Genomic DNA, 26,115 nt, shown 5'->3' on the forward strand with positions numbered 1-26,115 from the left:
GCGTGCATGGACAAAAATATCATATGTAATTTTAACACTTCACTTGATGGAGATAAATAACAGAAGTTTCATGACGTTCATGGAGAATCGAGCGGAACAATGCAAACATTCTGGTGTTAACAAATATGTTAAAATAGTCGTAAAAAATATGCGTCGTAAATCCTCTATTCCTCCTCTATATTTCTTCATAATCCTTTATTTTTCTTTGTTATTTAGACAAAGACATGCTCTCGTATTTGGATACAGTGCAAGACAGCAGAGCCTCTGCTAGCGACAGTAAAACTGACGTACAAGCTTCAAGTGCAAACTGACGCCCCAAAACATTGAAGAATATAAAAACCAGTATATCCTTGCAGCGACAGTTAGCAGACCAGTCTGTTGTTATAAAATATACGAATTTCGGATGTTTTTGGTAATAGATATTTTGTTTGTGAAGTTTTGTTTGCTAAATGTTTTCCACTACAACTAACTGTTTCATTTATATAGATTATCAGGTGGTAGACAATTTTAATTTTAACCGTTGCGCGATGACGTTTCTAAGGGGACATTGACACGTTTGCCTGTTTTCCACTGGACGAATTTATTCCTGCAAACTGATAAAAAGTAGGAAACGATTCTACTTTTTTGCGACAAGTTTTTTTCGAAAACCAATCACATTACCGGATTTTAGATATCGCTTCGCGTCGCGCGAATGAATTTGCCAAGTGGAAAAGGGCTTAAGTGGGAGCATGAGTGGGGAATGTCAAAAGCGGAATTTCGGTTGAGCTGCGACTGTCAAATGAAGTCCGAATGTCATTTCAGGGAAACTGCAATACAAAAACATCGTGTATAATCCAAAGCTGTAGTTGCAGGTGTCAGACCCTCCACAACCCCTGCATGGTCGCCATGCACGGCTCTGCAGTGAACCCGCGAACAACTGGAGCGCTTTGCAGAAAAACTGCATTTGTGAACTATTTTCATGCAATGTCATTTAAGAAACAGAAGCAGCAGAATAGATGTAAAGTTTATGGAGTATAATTGGTGCAAAGATTATATAGGATATATATTTCAATGTATGTTATCGCTACTAAATGTTTCTCGCCTCCCAGTGAGACGTCCATCAAGTCATTATTTTTTATGTAAACTCGTGTCACTCGATCTGATAGTCCCCGCGGGATATATACAATTATTCATTACTGTTAAATGTCAAAATGGCCTCATTGTCTAATTACTACAAATAATGTCTACATATATTTTTTTACTATAGTCTATGCATAAGACAAATCAGAACATTTAGATTTGTACCAAGCAGGCTTAATCATAACATTGCACTTTTGTCATATGCATGATAGAACTCGTGTTTTTAAAAAATATCACTAGTCAAGTAAAATAGTTTTCAGTGCAAAAATAAATACGCGTATACCATGTATACGATTACCTTGTTGCATATTGACAATATATATATATACCATTGGATTCTGAGAAATTGTGAAGCTGTTGCCATACAAAATGAACATCGATTATAATACGAGTTTGCAATACACACAAGCCTGGCACAAAAATACGCAGAGATAAGTCTTATGCCATGATATTAACAAGGACGAACAGTATAGCCATAGATCCGAGATCTTTTCGACCAATGGCATTTCAATGTTAATTTTAGTAGTTAAAAAACAGTTTACGTAAACGACGAAGTCGATCAAAGACTTTGTCTGCCTTTTTTCTTTTGCAATTCTTTACAACATAAACGGTTACGATCTCGCGAGACTTTTGGATAATTTTCATACGTTTTTGTATTTCCTGCTTTAGTTTCTTCCTATAGGCATCTTTTTCTTCAAATGAATGTTCAACCAGGATTGTGTTAAAAAGAAGCGGGAGAGTAGCGATGACAAAGGCACTCGTAATTTGTGCAGGTGCTGAAATGTTAGACTCTTCGGCCAACATTATCACGACGCACACAAAAAGGCTAAAATTAACAACGAAATACATTCGAGCGAGGAAGTAAAACAAGACTTCGTAATACGGCAAGATTTTCCCCCGTAATTTTTCATAGAGATCCTTCGGAACTGTTCCCTCTTTGACGTCCACATGATAGATGTTCTCTTTAGAAATATCTTGCAAGGTTGGTGTTGGGTTTTTATTTTCTTTTTTAGGAGCGTTTTCATACTCCATGCAAAGCTCGTAAATTTCTGTTTTGAGTTGGAAGTACTTTGTTTCAACAGACGATCTCCAGTATCTCCAAGAGTAAACAACAAAAACTACAATCGGGGTGATGATGGGACTGTAAGATGATGCATTGAGGTAAAAACCGATGACCAAATAAAGTGCAAAATTTACAAGAGTAGTGAAGAAGTAGAAAATAATAAACAGATTAATTAGAGGAATAGCAGCAAACACGAAAAATGCAATGATGATTACCGGGATATTAATCACTTTCGATGTAAGCCGTTTTTTAATAACGTTTCTCATTCCACGAGCATTTTGTGTGGTGATTGTAAGCCAAGTACCACATGGAACGAAGAAAATAACGGAGGCGGAAGCAATAGCAAAAAAAATTGGGTAGAGAATCACAAGCACCACATAAAAGAGAAAACCGTCCGGTCGAGAAGGCTGTTTTGGTGAACACTCACCTTGTGAACTCTCCCCTTGTGAACGCTCCACACGCTCCACTTGTGAACGCCAACCTTGTGAATGCTCCTCCCCTTGCGAAGGCCCCTCCCTTTGTGAAGGCTCCTGCCCTTGTGAAGGCTCCTGCCCTTGTGAAGGCTCCTGCGCTTGTGAAGGCTCCTGCGCTTGTGAAGGCTCCTGCGCTTGTGAAGGCTCCTCCCCTTGCGAAGGCTCCTCCCTTTGTGAGGGCTCCTGCCCTTGCGAAGGCTCCCCTTGTGGACGTCCGTGTGATGAACGTTTTTCTGGTGAACCCACCTCTAATAAACCATCCTCTTGTAGGGAATTTTTCACAATGGTTAAAATAAAGAGATAGAAATTAATATTTAATGGTAATGTAGCTATCCAAAGAGAATCTTTAAAGACATTGCTTCCATCATCACTACTTAGATACTTCCTAACTGCCTCATCCATCTTAGAGATACCAAATAACGTAAAGAAGAACATCCACACCAACGAAATGGGGATCCAAACCATTCCTGAGTAACTAATACAGAGAATCACTGCGACTGTAATCGAAAACACAAATCTTCTAAAGCATTTTTTTAATCGATCTATTGTTGCAGCGATGAATATGCTGTGGAAAATGTATGAAAGCGCCATTGGACTGTCAGTAATCTTGTAGTCATAACTTTCCTCCTGTTGTGATAATAGATAATTCAGCACCAAAGGAAAACCAACATAAAGAAAAAAAAGTACAATGGCAAAATTTATGTAGTTTTCGGCATGTTCAAGTATAATTGATGAATAGTCAGCGCAAATTGTCAGCTTTCCGCCATTCACCACCCTACAGCAGTTGTATTGTTTCACGTTTTTCTCATCTCTATGTAGACGGCATAACTTATAATCATGAACTTCGTCTAAACGAAAGAGCTCGTGCAGCAGAAAGTCAAAAACAATTTCAGATCCATTGGTTCCTTTTGGCAAACACCCGTACTTCTCCTCTGTAACAATAATATTCACTTTTTCGATACCAGCTTTGAGTGTGGTTAGGTGATAAGATCGCGTATGAAATAAACTGGATGAAATGCTAAATGCAATTAAGCTTTCTTTTGCAATTAGTGAGATAATTGTTCGACCAATTTCGTTTGCCCAGGACCATGTGAGTTTGGAGTAATTCTTACTTGAACTGATAGTCACTTCTATCTCGACGACATGGGTAGTATACTTATGCATAAGACTCAGAATTTTCTCGATATCTGACTTATTAATTCGAAGTTTGATCTCGTCATCTCCGCAGATGGTGGATTGGTTGGACGTCAGATTAGGCTGATTGGCGTTTATCATTTGCTCGTCGATAGAAATATTCTTACTTTCTGATGAGGATTTTGGATTTTCCTGAGCAAAACCAGCCGAAGAAAGAAAGAGAAAACAAGCTGCAAACTCAAGGAACACAAGTGAAGTCATCTTGCATGTGATCAAAAACAGTTTGTAACAGACCGGTAACTTCGAAACCTGCAATATTGTTTGAAAAATCAGTTTTAAAACCATATTTTAAAATTCGGACAGAAAATTGGGGTATGTTATGATATATTAGTTTTCTCTTTGAAACCGACACAATTTCTGCGGTGTTCCTTTGTGCATGTACATTATATAAATAAGCTTTAATTATTTCCAAACTATATTAATTATTCTCGTTAGCTAATTTTATCAATGACTCTGGTTAAAAAGAACACCGGCCCATGCACCTCTGGGGCTCGTTGTGCGATTACCGCTATATAAGCTCAATAGGTTGTTGAAAAGGAAAGAAATCTATTATGTGAGCAGCTAAAATCAATTTATTCGTGAACAGGTGTATATATACTCAAGTGAGTGTTCCGTATACCTGTCGTGAAGGGCTGTCACAGGCGGCATAGTCATATAGTTGTTGTAACTCATGCATAGAGTGTGTTTTAGATTTAGACTTAGGGTTCATTGACAGCACAAAATTAATTGTATTTATACCGTTACAGGAAAGAACGCATTAATATAAATGTATTGTCCATGTAATGGGGGGAGGAAAGCGTGAAAACCCTACTTTAGGTGGCTCATAAAACAAGACATAATTGGATCGTATTTAGCTATATTACCCGAAGACCTAAAGTGAACATATTAGCGCATAAATTTCAAGCTGGATTGTCGACAAACATCACATATCAATATGGAATCCTTTGAAAACTTGAAAAACATTGACAAACTGCCAGCAAACCAGCTAGGATGATAGAGGATAAATTTTCCATTTATAACAAATATAGCGCTCATGGCCAGAAATCGTGAATAATGAATAATATGCGGCTTGCCATGAATTTGCATAGATGCAAATTTCTAGTGAATGTTTATTTCTTCGAATTTCCTTTGCCGTAGGATCATTTGCATTGTAGTATCATTCATTGTACGCACAAAATATCATATGCATGGGAAAAGAATCATATGTAATTTCAACACTTCGCTTGATGGAGATAAATAACATAAGTTTCATGACGCTCATTGAGAATCGAGCGGAAATATAAGGCTTGTTTTTCACTACGTTTTTCACAACGCAGGTGCGCACCTGCAAGCATCTAATGTTAAGAAATTTGTTAAAATAGAACTGAACTCAAAAGAAATAAATTCGCTTCGCAAGAAAAATATAGCCAGTGGAAAACCGGCTTAAGATTAAACCGGGAGCAGTTGTTGAGAAAAACTCATTAAATATCGTATATATTAAGAAGCAACTGCTACAAGTAAAAGTAGTTATTAATTTAGTGGAACGAGTAGCAAATATCGTTATCAAGTTACATTGCCTTTAAATTGCATTTCTAGGGCCATTTGTGTGCTTTTATTTTAAAAAATTTGATCTAGTTTTCTATTAACTTTCATTTTAAAATCATTCCAAGCTTTAATAGCTATAATAAATTTTCCAATCGGAAAAGAGTATTCAGTTGTATCTAATGCATGATCCGTTTCCGAGCTGGCAGTGTGATACTTTCGTTTTTACGTTTTATTCTTTTACATGGAAACAGTTCTGAATCCGAAACTTGGAGTTGACTTATCAATTCGGAAATTGTTACTGCCATGCTAACAGTGAAAATATTACTGCTAGTGCAAAAAAAATCATACGGCGCCTGCATGTCGTTAACAGATACACATGGCGTTATTTCAAAAATATTAAGATGGTATAAACAAATTAATTAAAGTAAAAAGATGGCATAAAACATATAGCAAAATGAATGACCGGTCTTTTACACTACAAGGTTAAAGTTTAATGAAAAAGAGCAAAAATATAAAACACGACATATGTTAGATCGTATATATCCTGTAGTCCTTGTCAAAGAATGCTTTGAAACTGTAAACTACCTGCAAAACGGATAGCATGCATGCATATTGCACTGGATAATAATGTTGTTGTTTGCAAAAAATATCTTTAGAATATCTTGAGGATAATTATTTTAAAACAATTTAAGCAAATTAAATTATTACCTATACAAAACGCACACAATCTAGATACGGTTTCCAAGTCGTGATCGAAGCGATCGATTGTTGGGCGCACTGAATTTGATATGGTAGTAGTCTACTTTTTCACAGCGTTTGTTGGCGACTGTACATGCATGTTCGACTTAGATCGCTATTTCAATAAGTTTAACCCCAAATTATAAACAAAACATCGCAGGCTTATTTTGGGTTTGAATTTTTGATTCTATAATCATCACCTTGTGAAATACAGAACTGTCTAGAAGTAACCTAACACTGCGGTTGTGGTTCGGCTGCCGTCGACCGCCGGATAGAAACCGCAGAAGACGCAAAGGAAAAAAATACCTTCGCAGTGGAAGTACCGAACGAAATGTTATGAACAGCTGAGAAGGACAAAACAATAACCAAATCGAAAAAATCTTAAGAAATGTCTGTCAGACCGAGTTAGGCCGAGGTTTAACCTCCGTCTCACCGCGATTCCACCTCGGTCTAACCTCGGTTCAACCGCGCGATCAGACCGAGGTTTGATCTAGATTAACCGCGGTTTTTGTTAGGTTATCTCTGGACAGTACTGTACATTGTATAACTATATATATGGCCCATGCATATCTATAATATACACATCGTACCTGAGACCCGTTAACGGTGGACGATGAATTGTTCCAACTCACTTGAGGACGACTTGTTATCACAGCAATGAGGAGCAAAATTGCGTCGATATAATTTTATTTGCATTGCATGAAGCAGGTGGATCGAAAACCTGTTTTCCCCGAACAGACGCCACCTCAGCCAATAGCACGCAACTTCGTGAAATTATAGATTAAACTTAACTGCTAAATCCTTCTGTAATTAAAATATCCAATCCACTGCTCACCGCATAACGTAATATTCCCAACATGTGGCTCGTGCATTGTTAATTTCCTTTGTAAAAATGGGAAAATATTATGGTTTAAATATAGTAAATGAAATAAACTCCTTTGTACGAGGATTAACGTGTTTAAGGAGACCCGAGGACTGATTTGAACGCAGAAACAAGTCACTAGTGCAAATATGATAATATATAGCTTGCGTGCATCGCTACCTCATAACAACAATGCCGGCCGCGTTCAATATGCCGTCCAATATGCATAGGACGCAATTTAAAATTGAAATATTAATTACATTTTTCAATTCTAACCCCAGCAATTCTAATCACAGCACGAGGTTCACTGGCAATTGTCTCTCCCTGGGTATTACAGATATCTCGTTGTCGGAATGGAACTCTAATATTAGATAAAGTAGTTTTCTCTAGTTTATATTTAAGTTTATATGCGTAATTTCATTTTTTTCCTCTTGTATTGTATAAAAAGTATATGATATCGATTTATTATATATTTATAGTAATGTTCGAATAAATTTATCTTTTATTATCTCTCCCTGGGTCAGAATCTAGCAAAAAGGTGTATAACGAATACGCCCACGTATGAAATAATGAAAAATCTAAAACTCGACCGTTTATAAAGCAGAGTTTTTTCCATGACCTGTTATAGTTTTCTCAAAATCATAGACTCCCCTTCAATAGCTGCGTGGCCCTAAGAAAGAATCTGTAAATTTCATTTTATGTGATCATGGCGTATGCTTTTTCTGAGTGCTCCGCTGAACACCCGTGAAATCAACGTCGCCTAATCGGACAAACCTTTCGATACAAAATTTGCGTGTTTTGATAGAAGTATAGGTTGCTACCTTGCTATATGTCTGCCGGTCAACGCGGAAAATGATGTTAACATGTAAACGTAAATGTGACACAATGTTACATCGCTGGGTTTGTTAAAATTGTCGTACGATGAATAAATCACAAATATTAATATGCCGCCAATTTGTTTCACCAAAAAATATTTCTCGTGGTTGCAACCCTACGCGAGTAGAGAGTTTGGGAAAACAACGGCAACGGCAACTGCAAAATATATTCGCTTATATAATATTTTGGTTTCAAAGAAAATACGATTTAGTATTCACTTGATTTGACTCTTCAAGTTTCCTTTTTCTCTGAAACAGTTATTAATTATTATAAATGTGGTCGATCAGCAAAATTGTTTCTAACACTCCAAACAACATCGAACACATTAACTGTTGCCGCGTTGTCGGCAATAGTTATAGTCAATCAGCGTCAATTGGGTGATACTACATCGAAAGTATTTATGCCTGTATGTACGTATACATTTACGCACTTATACACATTAGCTACATAAAGTTTCGATACTTCTGGCTCAAAAAACCTGCATTCTGCTATTTGCAATTGAGCCCCAATTTCAAAGACAATCTCACTTAAAACGTCAGAGTTGTTAGGCTCGAACAACATACGTTTAGTTTAGACTTTTATGTCAAATTCAAAGTAGAAAATATCTAAATGTTACTCCACAATCGCCAAATCAAGACATTGAACTCGTTTTACGGTTCAACTATAAGTATACTATACACAAAATAAATAAGTTACCTAACCGGCTTAAATAGTCAAAAATAACATTAAAGTATAAACGGACAACTTACAGGTATTTCCCCAACAAGGCGATCCGCAGTATACACGTAACTATCTATATCTTCTGCAAACATACATCGATCGGATAGAGTCAATATCGGTTTGAGTTTTATGTTCTAACTGACTAAACTAAATTACGAAATCTCTTTTATGTACAAATATATATGAATATATTATAGAGCTACCATTGTTGAACTAATCCCTCTAGACAAAACATGCAATTAAACCTTACACTAAATTTCATGATGCTATTTTTAACTATATTTTGAATAGTTAACGATGCCCTAAGGATCGTTAACTTTTACCAATTTTAACTACATTTTTATACAACAAGCCTAACTATACCTTTTAGCTACAAAGAATATTGTTAATATGTGGTTAAAAAAGCTTTATACAACCGGCTCCGCCCTATATAGGTATTGTTTGTAAATTCAACGATGTATAGATTGTACATATAATGAATAATAATTATAATTATAGTATACTACCAGAAGCCACACGTCCAAGAGATAAATATATAGGACTTAAAGTTGTAATTAACAGTTAAGTTATCTGATACGCATCTCAATATCTTCGCTAGGATTGATATTGCGTTGGTCACTATTGTTCGACGGTCGTGACCACTGATCTAATGTTCGGGACGATTCTTCGATTATTCTTTCATTTTTTTCTTTTGTCTGCGACAATTCTTCATTTGCCTTCTGCAAGAGTTTGATTGTCCGCATTCCTTGCTGCGTGAGTTCGATTGTGTGCAACGATTGATCGATTTCTCGCTGCGAGAGGGTGACTGTTTGGGACGATTTTTCGATTGCTTGCTTCAAAAGTTTGACTTCTTCCGAGGGTTCTTGCGGCGAGTGTTTTATTATTTGCGACGTTTCTGACAACCATTGTTCGACTTCTCGCCATAAACTTTTTATATTTAACCATCTTTTTTTGATTGCTTGCCATACTTGTTCGATTGTTTCCTCCGATTGTTCGTTCCTCATTTTCCACGATTGTTCGAAACTTTCCAACAAATCTTCGTTTTTTCCCATCGATTCGGCTATATCTTTCAACAATTTTTCGATTGTTTTCCCTGATGGGGGTTGTTCGTTTGTTGGCGGTCTTTTAATTTTATCCAGGATTGTTCGCGACGTTTCTGTGATTGTTTCCGACGCTTGTTTGATTTTTTCCCACGATTGTTTGATTGTTTGCGGCGATTGTTCGATTTCTTGTTGCAAGAGTTTGATTGTCTGCAACAATTGTTTGCCTTCTTGAACTGAGAGTTTGACCCTCCGCGACGATTGTTCCTGAACTTCCTGCAAGAGTTCGATTTTTCGCGACGATTTTTGCAACCATTGTTCTATTTCTTGCCACAATTTTTCTATTGTCGACCATGAATTTTTGATTGGTTGCCATTGTTGTTCGATTGTTTCTTCTGATTGTTCAATTTTTTGCCACAATCTCTCGGTTTCTTCCCACAATTGTTCGATTTTTCCCCATGATTGTTCGTTTGTTGATTGAGATTGTTGGCTTGTTGATGGGGATTGTTGGCTTGTTGATGGGAATTGTTGGCTTGTTGATGGGGATTGTTGGCTTGTTGATGGGAATTGTTGGCTTGTTGATGGGGATTGTTGGCTTGTTGATGGGAATTGTTGGCTTGTTGATGGGGATTGTTGGCTTGTTGATGGGGATTGTTGGCTTGTTGATGGGAATTGTTGGCTTGTTGATGGGGATTGTTGGCTTGTTGATGGGAATTGTTGGCTTGTTGATGGGGATTGTTGGCTTGTTGATGGGAATTGTTGGCTTGTTGATGGGAATTGTTGGCTTGTTGATGGGGATTGTTGGCTTGTTGATGGGAATTGTTGGCTTGTTGATGGGGATTGTTGGCTTGTTGATGGGGATTGTTGGCTTGTTGATGGGAATTGTTGGCTTGTTGATGGGGATTGTTGGCTTGTTGATGGGGATTGTTGGCTTGTTGATGGGGATTGGATACGCCACAAACCCACGATTGTTTGAAACGTTTGTGTGATTGTTTTCCAGGATTGCTTGATTTTTTGCCACGATTGCTTGATTTTTGGTTGCGATTGTTCGATTGTTGGCAACGGTTTTTCGATTATTGCTTGCAATTGTTCCATTGTTGATCGCGATTGTTTGCTTGTTGGTAACAATTTTTCGATTGATTCCAACGACTCTTTTATTGTTTCCCGCAATTGTTCGATTGCAGCTCGCGATTTTTCGATTGTTGCTTGCGATTGTTCCATTGTTGGTAAAGAATTTTTCATTGATTCTAATGACTCTTTGATCGTTTCCCACGATTGTTGGATGGTTGGTCGCGATTTTTCGATTGATACGAGCGACTCTTTGATTGTTTTCAACGATTGTTTGGTTGGTTGCGATCGTTCGATTGTTGGTAGAGATTTTTCGATTGGTACGAGCGACTCTTTGATTGTTTTCCACGATTGTTCGATTGGTCGCGATTGTTCGATTGATAGTACAGATTTTTCGATTGATTCGAACGACTCTTTGATTGTTTCCCACAATTGTTTGAATGTTGGTTGTGATTGTTCGATTGTTGGTAAAGATTTTTCGATCGATTCCAACGACTCTTTGATTGTTTCCCACGATTGTTTGAATGTTGGTTGTGATTGTTCGATTGATGGTAAAGATTTTTCGATTGATTCCAACGACTCTTTGATTGTTTCCCACGATTGTTTGAATGTTGGTCGCAATTGTTCGATTGTTGGTAAAGATTTTTCGATTGATTCCAACGACTCTTTGATTGTTTCCCACGATTGTTTGAATGTTGGTCGCAATTGTTCGATTGTTGGTAAAGATTTTTCGATTGATTCCAACGACTCTTTGATTGTTTCCCACGATTGTTCGAATGTTGGTCGCAATTGTTCGATTGTTGGTCGCAATTGTTCGATTGTTGTTAACGATGTTTTGATTAGTTCCAACGACTCTTTAATTGTTTTACACGATAGTTCGAATGTTGGTAACGATTTTTCGATTGATGCCAACGACTCGTTAATTGTTTTCCACGATGGTTTGAGTGATTGCAACAATTGTTCGACATTTGTGGTTGAATTCTTCAGTTTAACAACTATTACGTTTTTCTCTCCTTTATAAACTATCCATATAATATGTTTAAGTTTTTCTCTCATTGCCATGTTATTCGAGTTCTTTTGTGCCAAATGATGATCTGCGTAAATGGTGTCAAAAATAAACGGAATCAGGATAGCAACTATGGCGCTGATTGCTTGAAGACTTCCAGAAACCCCAGATTCTTTCCCAAGAATCAAGACAATTAACATAATCCCAGCGTATACCGAGACGAAGAGGATTCTTCCGAAAAAACGAAACAGGAGATCGCTCAAAGGAAGAACTTGTCTGCTGACTTCTTCGTAAAGTTTTATCGAGATCATTGCCTCACCAGTATTCATGTCAAATTTGATAGCGAGTATTTCTTTTTCTTGATTGTTATTGTCATCTATAAAACGATGTGAGATTTTACTCAAACTAATTTCAGGCACTCGTCATTTCAAAAGCCTTTCATTAGTTTTAGCCGGCACCCTCGATTACTTTCTAAAGTAATTTTTAATTCTCTAACCCAACAGAAGTCTTAGACAATAGAAAAAATTGTTAATATCAGTCGATGTATCCGGATGAGTGGTCATGGGAAAAACCTGACCGCAAAAAAAGCAATTTAATTACATAAAAAGCGTGGATACCAGAGCCGGAAAATAAATAAAACTAAATATGGACATTATTTTCAGCTTTTCAATGCTTACATGGATCGTACAATGGTGTAGTGTAGGCATTAACCCTTTGCTTTTGTCTAAACAGCTCAGAAAAATACCCTTAAAAACGGCTGCAAGTACGTGCATGCATGCGTGGGGAAGCGAATACTCCTGTTCTGCATGAGATAAAATATTTTTAATCATATCTTACCTGAATCACACTGGCAACAGCACGAATGGCAACAACAGCACGAGGATAGAAAATTCAATAAGGGATTACAGCTATCGCAACAGCAGCAACAACAATCGGCACAGCATGTTTTTGATGTTGTTTGGTTGTTAAAATCAATCCCGCTCTCGTAGGTGTCGTCTATCTTAGCTTTCTCTTTGCAAACGTCGATGATTAACGTTTTAAGTTGCAAACATGGCGCTTCAACTGAAAACTGCCAATTTTTCCAAAAAAAGATTATCAGAGTCACAGCGGGAGCAAAGAAAGGATTAAAGAACTCTCCGTTGAGAATCAACCCGACAGTTAGAGAAAGAACGAATAAAAGAATTGATCCAGTAAAAATGACGATAATTGCCAAAGTTAAAACTCTTATAACAGCCTCTATAATATTTAAAATTAAAAGCATAACTTTATCACATTTGCAAGTAGAAGGAAAAACAAAAGTCAATATGAAATCAAATATAACAAATTTAGCAAAACAAAATAATACAAGGGCAAAACAAAATAATACAAGGGGTATAGAAATTGATAAAAGAAGAATTGTCCCACCGCAAGCGCTACAACTCATCCTTAAACGTATTGAACGTTTTGAACGTTTGTAGAGATCAAAAAGAAGAGATATTGGAATTGTGATAGAGGAAATTAGATTTTCTCTAAATTTACATTTTTTCATCTTCTGCTCAAAACATGGCAAAATTAAGCCATCTACAAAACAAAAAAACCCAGCCCATATAATATACGCAAACAAGAAGATCGAGTTATTGAAAAAATTAGCTGGATAAAACACAGCAAATGTAAGTGCAACGAAAAAACACCGCCTGAAAAGAGAAGTAGGTAATCCGTCGCCTTCGAAAAGGACCATAGAAACAATGGAAGTAAGAGACATATGACTGCCCGAGGTTTTATAGCTCGTCATGTCTGGGTAATTTATTATATGCTCCAACAAAAGAGGTAATGTCAATGTAGAGAAGATTACCACCGCGGCTATTGATGCACTAACAGCAAAATCGAGCACAATAGAAGAATAATCAGCGCAGATCGTCAACTTGCTATCGCCGATAATTCGACAACAGTTAAACTGAACGGGTCCTTCAATATCATGAGGACGACATAGTTTGTAATAGTCGCCTTTTTCTTCATCTTCAATGTGTAAAAAAAGCTTTTCTAAAAGGTCGGAAAAAACTCGATCTGATCCATTTTTTCCAGGGGGTAAACAACCAATAATTTTTTCCGTCACTTCAATGGAAACTCTTTTCATCCCGACTTCTAAGAAATAAGTAAAAATCGTCGAAGAGAAGACGCTAGCTTTAGCGCGGGAAGTCAAAGAGATTAAGGTGCGACCAATTTCATTCGTCCAAGGCCACTTCATTTCAGGGAAAACGCGGGTTCTGTTCACGGAAGCAACGGTCAATATTATTTCAACGGTGTTGATGGCGGGTTCACGAATCAGATGCAACACATCGGCTAGTTTCGATTCATCAAATTGGACACAAGAAGCATTCAAATTTTCGTGACCAATTATTGCTGTTGACAATTGTAAATACACGAGGATAGCCAGGTAGTGAGATGGAGGCATCTTGAAACGTTGATGATTTTAAGCTTTGACCTACAGGTTTAAAGACAAACATACATAAAGGCACAGCCACCTGCAAAAATCGGGAGAAGGAAAACAACATTTTTACGCAAATTCGATAACATTTTACCATTTGAAATTCTTTCTTTCTCCGATGAGAAATGTATTCACAAAATTGTGCATGGATATGTTTGGTAATTATTGGTCGTGCCCACAGACATAGGGCGCTTTCAATTAAGCGGCCAAAATGGTCAGACCGATCGTATTTTGAATTGAAATAGAGTAATTCGTTAAAAAAATAGCGGCGAAACTGCATTTTCCTTGCTAATAAATAACATTAAATTTGACTGCAGATTTCTTACAACACTCCAAAATACCAGTAATCTGTCTGCACTGAGATACAACAGGACTGGTCTGGCCGTTTTTACCGTATAAAGGAAAGCGCCCAAAGACGCACACGTGCGTCAAATAGGCGTGATCACTCTACTTCTAAATTATATGAATTCTCTTAAAAAAATTGCCTTATTTTCAACAAGTATCTCAATTTTCTAGGGCCTTTCCAAAAGTATATTGTTTCAAGGCTATACCTGGCAACCTAACTCACATTACAAAAGAGAGAATACAAGTAGCTTTATGGTCTTTAGATATAAGCACAATATAAGCAACCACAAGACATAGCGCAACGACTTATTAGCTCAACAGAAAGTGTCGAATAGTCAAAGACTCAAAGAATTGATATACAACCGCGTATAAATATGCAAACAACTTTTAAAATAGTCTCACACAGCTTATTGTCACAGCGCTAGCGTTTAGAAAAAGAGCACAGCGCTATAGCCGTTTAGAATGAGTGGGAAGAAGGCTTCTGAGTTTGTTTGTGGCTAATAAACAACTCGAATGATATCGAAACTCCGAGCTGCCGCTGTAAATCATGTATCTAAAACATCTTTTAAAGAACGTAGAAGCTTTAGTTTGAACTTAGGCCATGACATAATAAAAACTAGGTAGACTCGCGTACACGCGCTAGCGAGAACGAAACATTTCTGTTCTGAGCTGCGATGGTTTGAATTACGGGGGCGTCATAGAAATAATAGACAAAGAATGCGTACTGCTACCTCTTCCCTGATAAAAATTTGTCTCCAAAAATGGCGGATTAATTTATAAGGGCATTTTTCCTCGTTTCAGACTCTTGCGAGGAGTTTTTTGTGCGCGGTCGCGAGGAGCGAAAGCATTTTTGGTTCTGCGTATGTATACCGCTACGAGCAAGAGTTTAAATTTGAACGCAGTTCTGCATCATGAAACAGCATTTGGTGTTAACGGCAGTTGTGAATGTTTTTTTTTTCGTTAGCATATCGTACGGTAAACCTAAATCTGTAATAATCCTTTTGGGTGAAGTTCGTTACGATATAAATGTAAATGACTTGGCCCAGTTGAAGACATTGTCCGGCAGCAGTTCTTTTGAAATGGACAGATAGAATCCTACAATATCGAAGGATAGAAACATGTTGTTGGCTTTTTTTCCTCAACTGGGCCAAGTCATTTACATTTATATCGAACGATGACATTACTATTATCCAACACGCACGAAAATCTTTTTCAATATATTGCTTGCACATGCATCCATGATGATGGGACATGTCGCAGTGCTCGGGAGCTTTCGTCCAATTGGATAATGCTTCTCTATGCTTTCTAAAGAACGAAGCTATGCTATTGGTTGAAACATAAATGTGTTGTAAAGTTCAGCCAATAAAAATCATTCTTGCGAGGAGCTGCGACACTACCCATGCATGATGATTCCTGTATGCTGAGAATTTTCCAAATTGTATATTGAAAAATATAATTTCCAGCCGCTTTTACATTTTAGTAATAATCTTTCTAATAATATGTTCTGTATTTACTCTGCTAATCCGCTGTAATTGTAAAAGCGACCGACGTGCTAATTAAACCATACTTTTTCCGTTGTTGGTAGCTATACATATGTCTCGTATTTATTGAACAATGTTTCGTTTGGTTTCCATGGTGCATTCACATCTGGTTAAAAGTATTTTATGTTTATTCGGTTCGGACTACTGTTGCCTTTGGTACAATCACACGTTATCCATTAAGATTATAGTTTCAGACAACTTAAAAGTTAAAAGGAGGAAAGCGTGAAAACCCTAACTTTAGGTGGCTCATAAAACAAGACATAATAGCATCGTATTTAGCTATATTAACCGAAGACCTAAAGTGAACATATTAGTGCATAAATTTCAAGCTGGATTGTCGACAAATATCATATATCAATATGGAATCCTTTGAAAACTTAAAAAAACATTGACAAACTGCCATCAAACAAGCTAGGATGCTATAGGATAATTTTGCCATTTATAACAAATATAGCGTTCATGGGCAGAAATCGTGAATAATGAATAATATGCAGCTTGCCATGAATTTGCATAGATGCAAATTTCTAGTGAATGTTTATTTCTTCGAATTTTCTTTGCCGTAGGATCATTTGCATAGTAGTAACATTCATTGTACACACAAAATATCATATGCATGGACAAAAAAATCATATGTATAATTTTAACACTTCGCTTGATGGAGGTAAATAACATAAGTTTCATGACGTTCATTGAGAATCGAGCGGGAATATAAGGCTTGTTTTTCATTACGTTTGTCACTATACGCAGGTGCGTACCTGCAAGCAGCTGGTGTTAAAATACAACTGAACTCAAAAGAAATAAATTCGCTTCGCACGAAAAATATAGCCAGTGGAAAACCGGCTTAAGATTGAACCGGGAGCATGCAGTTGTACGCTTTTCAGGAAGAACATCAATTTAATGGTGACGAGAAATGCGTCATTAAATAAATTGTTTATGTGTGTATGTATGTATGTATGTATGTATGTATGTATGCATTTATGTTGTTGAGAAAAACTCATTAAATATCGTATATGTTAAGAAGCAACTGCTACAAGTAAAAGTAGTTATTAATTTGGTAGAACGAGTAACAAATATCGTTATCAAGTTGCCATTAAATTGCATTTCTAAGACCCTTTGGTATAAGATGCGCACTTTGTGTGCTTTTGTTTTGAAAAATTTGATCTAGTTTTCTATTGACTTTCATTTTAAATTCATTCCAAGCTTTAATATAATAAATTTTCCAATCGGAAAACAGTATTCAGTTGTATTTAATGATCCGTCTATTTTTCGTGGTGTAACATCCCAGTTTCCGTCTCCGAGCTGGCAGTGCGATATTTTCTTTTATACGTTTGTTCTGGAGTCGACTTATCAATTCGGAAATTATTACTGTTATGCTAATAGTGAAAATATTACTGCTAGTGCAAACTGAAAATCATACGGCGCCTGCATGTCGTTAACAGATACACAGCGTTATTTAAAAAATATTAAGATAGTATAAACATTTTAAAGTAAAAGGATGGCATAAAACATATAGCAAAATGAATGACCGGTCTTTTACACTACAAGGTTAAAGTTTAATGAAAAAGAGCAAAAATATAAAACACGGCATATGTTAGATCGTATATATCCTGCAGTCCTTCTCAAAGAACGCTTTGAAACTGTAAACTATACCTGCAAAACGGATAGCATGCATGCATATAGCACCAGATAACAATGTTGTTGTTTGCAAGAAATATCGTTAGAATATCTTAAGAATAATTATCTTAAAACTATTTAAGTAAATTAAATATTATATACCAATACAAAATGCACACAATCTGGATACGGCTTCCAAGTCGTGAAGCGCACTCAATTTGATATGGCTACTTTTCCACGGCGTTTGTTTGCGACTGCTCGACTTAAAACCGCCATTTCAATGAGTTCGAATTTTTTATTCTATGATCATCCGCTGGTGAAATATGTTGTAACTATATATGGCCCATGCATATCTATAATATACACATCTTCAGTGGCGTAGCCAGCCTGACGATTTTGTCCCGCTATGTAAATTTCGAGTTATTATAATTATTCATTTCTGTAGAAATTTATTGTTTTCATAGTCAGTGAACACCAAAATATTAGCATAGCGGGACAAATCGACAGGCTGGCTACGCCACTGCACATCTTACCTGAGACTCGTTGACGTAGACGATGAATTGTTCCAACTCACTTGTTATCACAGGAATGAGGTCCAAAATTGCATCGATATAATTTTATTTGCAATGCATGAAGCAGGTGGAAAACCTGTTTTCCCGGAGCAGACGCCACCTCAGCCAATAGGAAGCAAATTATAGATTTAATTTAACTGCTAAACCCCTCTGTAATAAAAATATCCAATCCACATACGTTCCGAACATGTGCATTGTTGATTTCCTTTGTGGAAATGGGAAAATATTATGGTTTAAATATATTAAATGAAATAAACTCCTTTGTACGAGGATTAACATGTTTAAGGAGACCCGAGGACTGATTTGAACGCAGAAGCAAGTCACTCGTGCAAATATAATATATATAGCTTGCGTGCAACGCTACCTCATAACAACAATGCCGGCCACGTCAATATGCCGTCCAATGTGCATAGGACGCAATTTAAAATTGAAATATCAATTACATTCTTCAATTCTAACCGCAGCAATTCTAATCACAGCACGAGGTTCACTGGCAATTGTCTCTCCCTGGTCAGAATCTAGCAACAAGGTGTATAACGAATACGCCGGCGTATGAAATAGTGAAAGATCTAGAACTCGACCCTTTATAAAGCAGAGTTTTTTCCATGACCAGTTATAGTTTTCTCAAAATCATAGACACCCCTTCAATAGCTGCGTGGTCTAAGAAAGAATCTGTAAATTTTATTTCATTTGACGTATGCTTTTTTTCAAGTGCCCCGCTGAATACCCGTCTGTACCCGTTAAATCAGCGTCGCCTAGTATTAACTATTATAAATATGGTCGATCAGCAAAATTGCTTAATTTTTCTAACACTCCAAATAACATTGAACACATTAACTGTTGCCGCGTTGTCGGCAATAGTTAATAGGCAATAAGTGTCAATTGGGCGATACTACATTGAAAGTATTTATGCCTGTATTTACGTATATACATATATGCACTTCTACACATTAGCTATACATAAAGTTTCGATGCTTCTGGCTCGCAAAACCATCACTCTGCTATTTGCAATTGAGCCCCAATTTCAAAGACAATTCCACTTAAAACGTCAGAGTTGTTAGACTCGAACAACATACGTTTAGTTTAGACTTTTATGTCAAATTCAAAGTAAAAAATATCTAAATTTCAAGATGCTATTTTTAACTTGTTTTGAATACCAGAAGCCACACGTCCATGCAAGAGATAAATATATAGGATTTAAAGTTGTAATTAACAGTTAAGTTATCTGGCACGCATCTCAACATCTTCGCTAGGATTGATATTGCGTTGGTCACTATTGTTCGACGGTCGTGACCACTGATCTAATGTTCGCAACGATTCTTTGATTATTCTTTTATTTTTTTCTATTGTCTGCAACAATTGTTCACCTTCCTTCTGCAAGAGTTTGATTGTCCGCATTCCTTGCTGCGAGAGTTCGATTGTGTGTAACGATTGATCGATTTCTCGCTGCGAGAGGGTTACTGTTTGGGACGATTTTATGATTGCTTGCTTCAAACGTTTGATTCTTTCCGAGGGTTCTTGCTGCGAATGTTCTATTATTTGCGACTTTTTTGGCAACCATTGTTTGATTTCTTGCAACAAACTTTTTATATTTAACCATGTTTCTTTGATTGCTTGCCATAGTTGTTCGATTGTTTCCTCCGATTGTTTGCTCCACATTTCCCACGATTCGAAACTTTCCAACAAATCCTCGGTTTTTCTCCTCGATCCTGCTATATATTCCCGCAATTCGTCGATTGTTCTCCTTGATGGGGGTTGTTCGTTTGTTGGCAGCCATAAACTCACGATTGTTCGCGACGTTTCTGTGATTGTTTCCGACGCTTGTTTGATTTTTTCCCACGATTGTTTGATTGTTTCCAGCGATTGTTCGATTTCTTGTTGCAAGAGTTTGATTGTCTGCGACAATTGTTTGCACTCTTGATCTGAGAGTTCGACTCTCCGCGACGATTGTTCCTTAACATCCTGCAAGAGATCGATTGTTCGCGACGATTTTTGCAACCATTGTTCAATTTCTTGCCACAATTTTTCTATTGTCGACCATGAATTTTTAATTGTTTGCCATATTTGTTCAATTGTTTCCTCCGATTGTTCGATTGTTTGCTCCGATTTTTTGATTTTTTGCCACGATGTCTCGGCTTTTTCCCGCGAGCCAGCTATTTTTTTCCACAATTGTTCGATTTTTCTCCATGATTGTTCGTTTGTTGATGGGGATTCGATTGTAGGCCACAAATTCTCGATTGTTTGCCACGTTTGTGTGATTGCTTTCCAGGATTGTTCGATATTTTGCCACGATCGCTTGATTTTTGGTCGCGATTGTTCGTTTAATTCCAACGACTCTTTGATTGTTTTCCACGATGGTTCGAGTGATTGCAACAATCGTTCGACATTTGTGGTTGAATTCCTCAGTTTAACAACTATTACGTTTTTCTCTCGTTTATTAACTCTCCATATAATATGTTTAAGTTTTTCTTTCCTTGCCATGTTATTTGATTTCCTTTGTGCCAAATGATGATCGCCGTAAATGTTGTCAAAAATAAACGGAATCAAGATAGCGACAATGGCGCTGATTGCTTGAAGACTTCCAGAAACCCCAGATTCCTTTCCAAGTTTCAAGACAATTAACATAATCCCAGCGTATATCAAAACAAAAACGACTCTTCTGAAGAAATCAAACAGGAGATCGTTTAAAGGAAGAATTCGTCCGCTAACTTCTTCGTAAAGTTTTTTCGAGATCATTGCCTCGCCATTTTTGTCAAATTTAATGACGAGTATTTGTTTTTCAGCTTCATTGTTTCCATGATTGCTTCCATTTTCGCGATTGTTATTGTCATCTATCAAACGATATAAAATTTTATCACGCAGGTTTTGTAGCAAAGAAATAATTTGATATCTGCTAATTAGTTTTAGGTGGGTTAGATTTAGCGAAACGTCTACATTCCATCTTCAATCATAAATACGTCACATCATACCTCTTCAGGGATGGAAGAGGCTGCTTGATTTTGTTCATCTTACCTGAACTGCGGCAAATATAACTACACGAGCAAACATGTTTCCAAAAGGGTTTCCATAAATCACAACACGAGTTTATATTTGCTGTTTTTTGGGTTTCAGGAATTTCGTCGTTGGTACCAACCGCATTCATCCTAGCTTTTTCCTTGCAAACCCCGATAGTTGACGTTTTAAGTTCCAAACATGGCGCTTCAACTGAGGACCGCCAATTTATCCAAAAATAAACTGTCAGAGTCACAGTGGGGGCAAACCAAGGGTTAAAAAACTCTCCGTTAAGAATCAACCCGACAGATAGAGAAAGAAAGATGATAAGAAATGACCCAGTCAAAATGACGATAGCTGCCAAAGTTAAAATTCCCATAACAGCCTCAACAACGTTAACAAATAAACTTCTATTACATTGCCAATTATAAGGAAAAATAAAATATAAGATGAAATCAAAAATGACAAATTTAATTACACAAAATCCTAAAGCGACTGGAGAAATTATCAAAAGAGAAAATCCTAATACAATATAAGCGCAAAAGTCTCGGCAACAATTATCGCACGATGATGATTGGTCCTCGCTTACAATATTTTTGTAAAAACCAAAAGAAAGAGAAAACGGAATTGTGAAACTGGAAATTAGGTTTTCTTTAACATTGAGATCAGTTTTTTGTGTCATTTTTTCTTCGCAACATTCGCATTGTTTCAAACATTGTTTCAAGAGTTCAAAAAAACAAAACAGAGGAGCCCATGCAATATACACATCTAAAAAATACTTGCAATTGAAAAAATTAGCTTGATAAAAAACAAGAGATGTAAGCCCTACGAAAAACAACCGTCTGAAAAAGGACTTAGCTAATCCGTCGCCTTCACAAAGGACCATAGAAACAATGAAAATAAGAGACATATGACTGTCTGATGTTTTATAGAACGTCGTGTCTGGGTAAGTTATTATATGCTTCAACAGAAGAGGTAATGTCAATGGGGAGAAGATTATCAACACCGCTATCAATACACCAACAGAAAAGTCGAGCACAATTGAAGAATAATCAGCGCAGATTGTCAACTTGCTATCACCGATAATGCGACAACAGTTAAACTGAACGGGTCCTTCAATATCATGAGGACGACATAGTTTGTAATAGTTGTCCTTATTTTCTTCTTCTGCAATGTGTAAAAAAAGCTTTTCCATAAGGTAAGAGAAAACTCGATCTGATCCATTTTTTCCAGGGGGTAAACAACCAATAATTTTTTCCGTCACTTCAATGGAAACTCTTTCCATTCCGACTTCTAAGAAATAAGTAAAAATCATCGAAGAGAAGACGCTAGCTTTAGCGCGGGAAGTCAAAGAGATTAAGGTGCGACCAATTTCGTTTGCCCAAGGCCACTTCATTTCAGGGAAAACGCGGGTTCTGTTGGCGGAAGCAACGGTCAATATTATTTCAACGGTGTTGATGGCGGGTTCACGAATCAGATGCAGCACATCAGCTAGTTTCGATTCATCAAATTGGACACAAGAAGCATTTAAATTTTCGTGACCAATTATTGCTGTTGACAATGGTAAATACACGAGGATAGCCAGGTAATGAGATGGAGACATCATGAAATCGTTGCTGATTTTTAAGCTTCCACCTACAGGTTTAAAAACAAACATAAGGGCACAGTCTCAAAGGCTGCAAACCTCCGGACGCAAGCAGTTGCTTAAAATTTACACGACCTAAGGCTAAGTACGCCATACACTGACACTGATTTTTTGTTAATTAGCTGGAGAAACAAAACAAATTTTTGCTCATATCTCGTACAATTTTTACGCAAATTCAATAAAATTTTAATAAATCTTTCCTTTGCCGACGGGCAATGTATTCTTAAATTGTATATGGATGCGTGTTGTTGGTGCCCACAGACACACGCCTGCGACAGATGGGTGTTTTCATTGGGCGTGGCTTTCGCATAGTGTTTCGTCTGAATCAACCAGTTAATTCTCTTAAAGATGATGTAAAGTCCGTTCTGCGCATATATACCAGGCATAACAATGTTTGTTTACGTTTGTTATATAATCTTTACTTGACGTATGTGCCGTTTTAATTTTCTTATTTTCTTCTCGTTCTGGCTCGACCGGCTGTGATGAATATGTTTTTTTTAATTTATACTTTGAAGAAAATATTGTTATATTTTGAAGAAGATCTCTTCGCCTTGCGACACATAAAATAAAATAATTGTGCTCCCGAACTGTTTGTAATACAACGCGCTAATATCGCATACATTAACATTCCAAAAGTTGCTTCCCCACTAATGGAATGTGTTGCTGCGCGGAATATATGCGCAGAACGGACTTTACCTCATCTTTAACAGAGTTGATGCCCTGTATGGGTTATATTTTCACCTGTAGAAGTTAGGGCCGACCAGTCAACTCAAAGAAGACTGGAATGATAACTACGCGATTTTAAAGATCGCCATTGCACATCACGGGTTGAAAATACACCCCATTTCAAATTTTCAAATCCCGTTGTAAAAGCTTGAAAAACCGCTATTGTGTAATAGTGACTGAGACTCTTGACCGCTGTAACATGGTAAACATTATCATAATCGCTTGGTTGCAACTTCGCTTTCCAAAAGAGAAAATATAGCAGCACTACAGAGGGCCTTTGGATATATGCACCAAGACCTAGAAGTGTCGAATAACATATCTGTCTTCCTGAGTCGGGAAATAATCCTGCCTGGTAAACCATGATGGAACCACAAGCGATTTCTACACTTGCAGTTGTCGGGAAATTTGTTGAATATATTGAAACAACAACAAAACAAAGCAGTTATGCTTCAGAGATTCAATAATAAACATTCATTGATCGAACATGAAATCTGTACTTCAAATAACGTTTACTGCAGCTCAATAATCGATATTGTTATATTATAAAAATACTGATCGTTTGTAATGTGACCCGCAATCAAAAGCGAGGTTAGATCGACTTCCCAATCAAAATTTCAAACAATATTGCATTGCTGTTCGCAATAGAACGCCCGGTTTGACTGTCAGACGTTTAAAATAAGGCGAAACTTGCATAGTTGTTGATGTTAATCAATTCAAAAACAATAATATTTTCTCTGATTCGTTAACTCTGAAATTTTCCCTTTCAATAGCTTGAAGCTTTCCAGTAATAGCTACACACGTTATTCCTGGTATTTGAAAATTCATTCGAAGAAATCATTTGCAGTCGCAGCAGGATAGCAAGCATGCATAATTGATGAACAAATATTATTTATCAATTATTGGACGAGGTCGAGCAAAATATCGTGATTGAATTAACACTAGCGGTACCTGTAGTTGGTCTTTTAAGTTTTAAAGCCTTCACTACGCGGGAGTGCAAACTCGAAAACAATGTGATTACCTCAACATTTACATACAGTCAAAAATGATTATGGTATATAGCGGTTGGCGTTGGAATGTCTCACTTTGATGCTCTTAGAAAATTAGCATAGAACTTTCCTAGTTCTCTCGTTTAAAGATGTATTAGAATTGAGTGCACTATGCATATATTTTTCTTATTTTTATACTTAAAGTAAACATCGATCTCTGCGTGCATTTGTCTCCTCCAAGGATTATGGCGTCGTATTTCTACAATGTTTTTTACTATTATGCCAGACAAGGCAAAGATTTCCTAATAACAAATCTTTATATTACTGACTTAATCTTTAACACGAATAGTCCGAATTTCATTGCTGCATTGATGTATTTTCAAAACAGATGGCATATTGAAACAAAACTGAAAGTGAAAGGAATTAAAATGAATGTAAATATGCCAATTAAACTCATGCAAATACACCGCAATTTCTTGTCACAGCTACTGTACTTCTTTTAGCACTGAAGTATATGATCAATGACAAGTTGCGCGCGAAACACTGTCTTCTCAATTTATGCTTGAAATAAGCAAATCGAATTTAACTATGCTGAATTATCTAAAACATGTATCAACGATCGAACAGATCGATGTTTAGAATGAAGACGCGTATCAAACAGCGTGTGTGAGGGGTGTGTTAGGGGTGGTAAACTAAATCTAACGCGATCCAAACCAACTTTGGTGCTTGAATATGCATTCGTGTGTCTAGTACGACGTATATATTGAGGCTAAACCCACGGCAAATATTATATTCAATCAATAAATTCAAAAACAATCTTTTTTATAGATCTATCTCACTGCATGCAGAACTCGATCTTACTGCTAATTCTTAGTATTTGGAAATTGGCTCCAAAAAAAGGACTTAATTGGAGTCTCAGCAATATATCAATCAAGAATGCATATTATTGGCATATTGGGTGCATAAATATTCTTTTAATTGTATTACTGCACCTGATTCTCGGCTATGTATCTTCGGAATTTCTATATGCTACAGAGCATCAGTCAAGAGTTTGTGAAATCGACCCTGCATGATATAGGCTAGTTGTTAAAATGCTTTACCAGAAAAACATTCTTCAATTTATCGTTTCAGATAATTTTAAGTATCAAAATGCCTTTTTAACCGTGTTTAATGTATCATCACTATTATAATTGTCGGATCAAAATAGCTTTCGCTTCGGAAACGTCATATATACGTTCACCAATATTATATATACGCAGCAAACACTTTAGCCATTCCACGCTTATATTGATATCAACAATTGGCAAGATGATTTTTACAATAGATGACAAATTCCAGTTAGTACAAAAGTTCCCAAGTCTTACCTTAACAGTGGCGATGTATGATTCAATCTTAATTTAATACTCATGCAGTTCAATCTTCTCTGGCTTGATTGTGAATTAACACTAGCGGTACCTGAAGTTGGTCTTTTAAGTTTTAAAGACTTCACTACGCGGAACTCGAAAACAATGTGATTACCTCAACATTTGCATACAGTAAAAAAAGATA

At 36.8% G+C, this 26,115-nt stretch overlaps 1 protein-coding gene across 1 annotated transcript; it reads right to left on the reverse strand.

The window, feature by feature from the left end:
- Positions 1-9,135: 9,135 nt before the first annotated feature.
- Positions 9,136-18,241, reverse strand: LOC114523899. Its single transcript, XM_028544961.1, has 3 exons — positions 18,181-18,241; positions 12,521-14,144; positions 9,136-12,059 (listed from the first exon to the last, which is right to left on the reverse strand). The coding sequence occupies exons 2-3, from the start codon at positions 14,112-14,114 to the stop codon at positions 9,136-9,138; spliced, it is 4,518 nt and encodes a 1,505-aa protein (XP_028400762.1). The 5' UTR covers positions 14,115-14,144; positions 18,181-18,241.
- Between the last annotated feature and the right edge of the window lie 7,874 nt (positions 18,242-26,115).

This window comes from Dendronephthya gigantea, unplaced genomic scaffold (assembly GCF_004324835.1).
Source record: "Dendronephthya gigantea isolate DGI-Jeju-01 unplaced genomic scaffold, DenGig_1.0 000029F, whole genome shotgun sequence".
In the NCBI taxonomy this organism is placed as follows: Eukaryota; Metazoa; Cnidaria; class Anthozoa; order Malacalcyonacea; family Nephtheidae; genus Dendronephthya; species Dendronephthya gigantea.

Coding starts and splice junctions, on each gene's coding strand:
- LOC114523899 (XM_028544961.1), bottom strand. CDS start 14,114: ATGCCTCCATCTCACTACCTGGCTATCCTCGTGTATTTACAATTGTCA. Junction 12,060..12,520: donor CTGTTGCCAGTGTGATTCAG/GTAAGATATGAT, acceptor ATCGTTTTATAG/ATGACAATAACAATCAAGAA.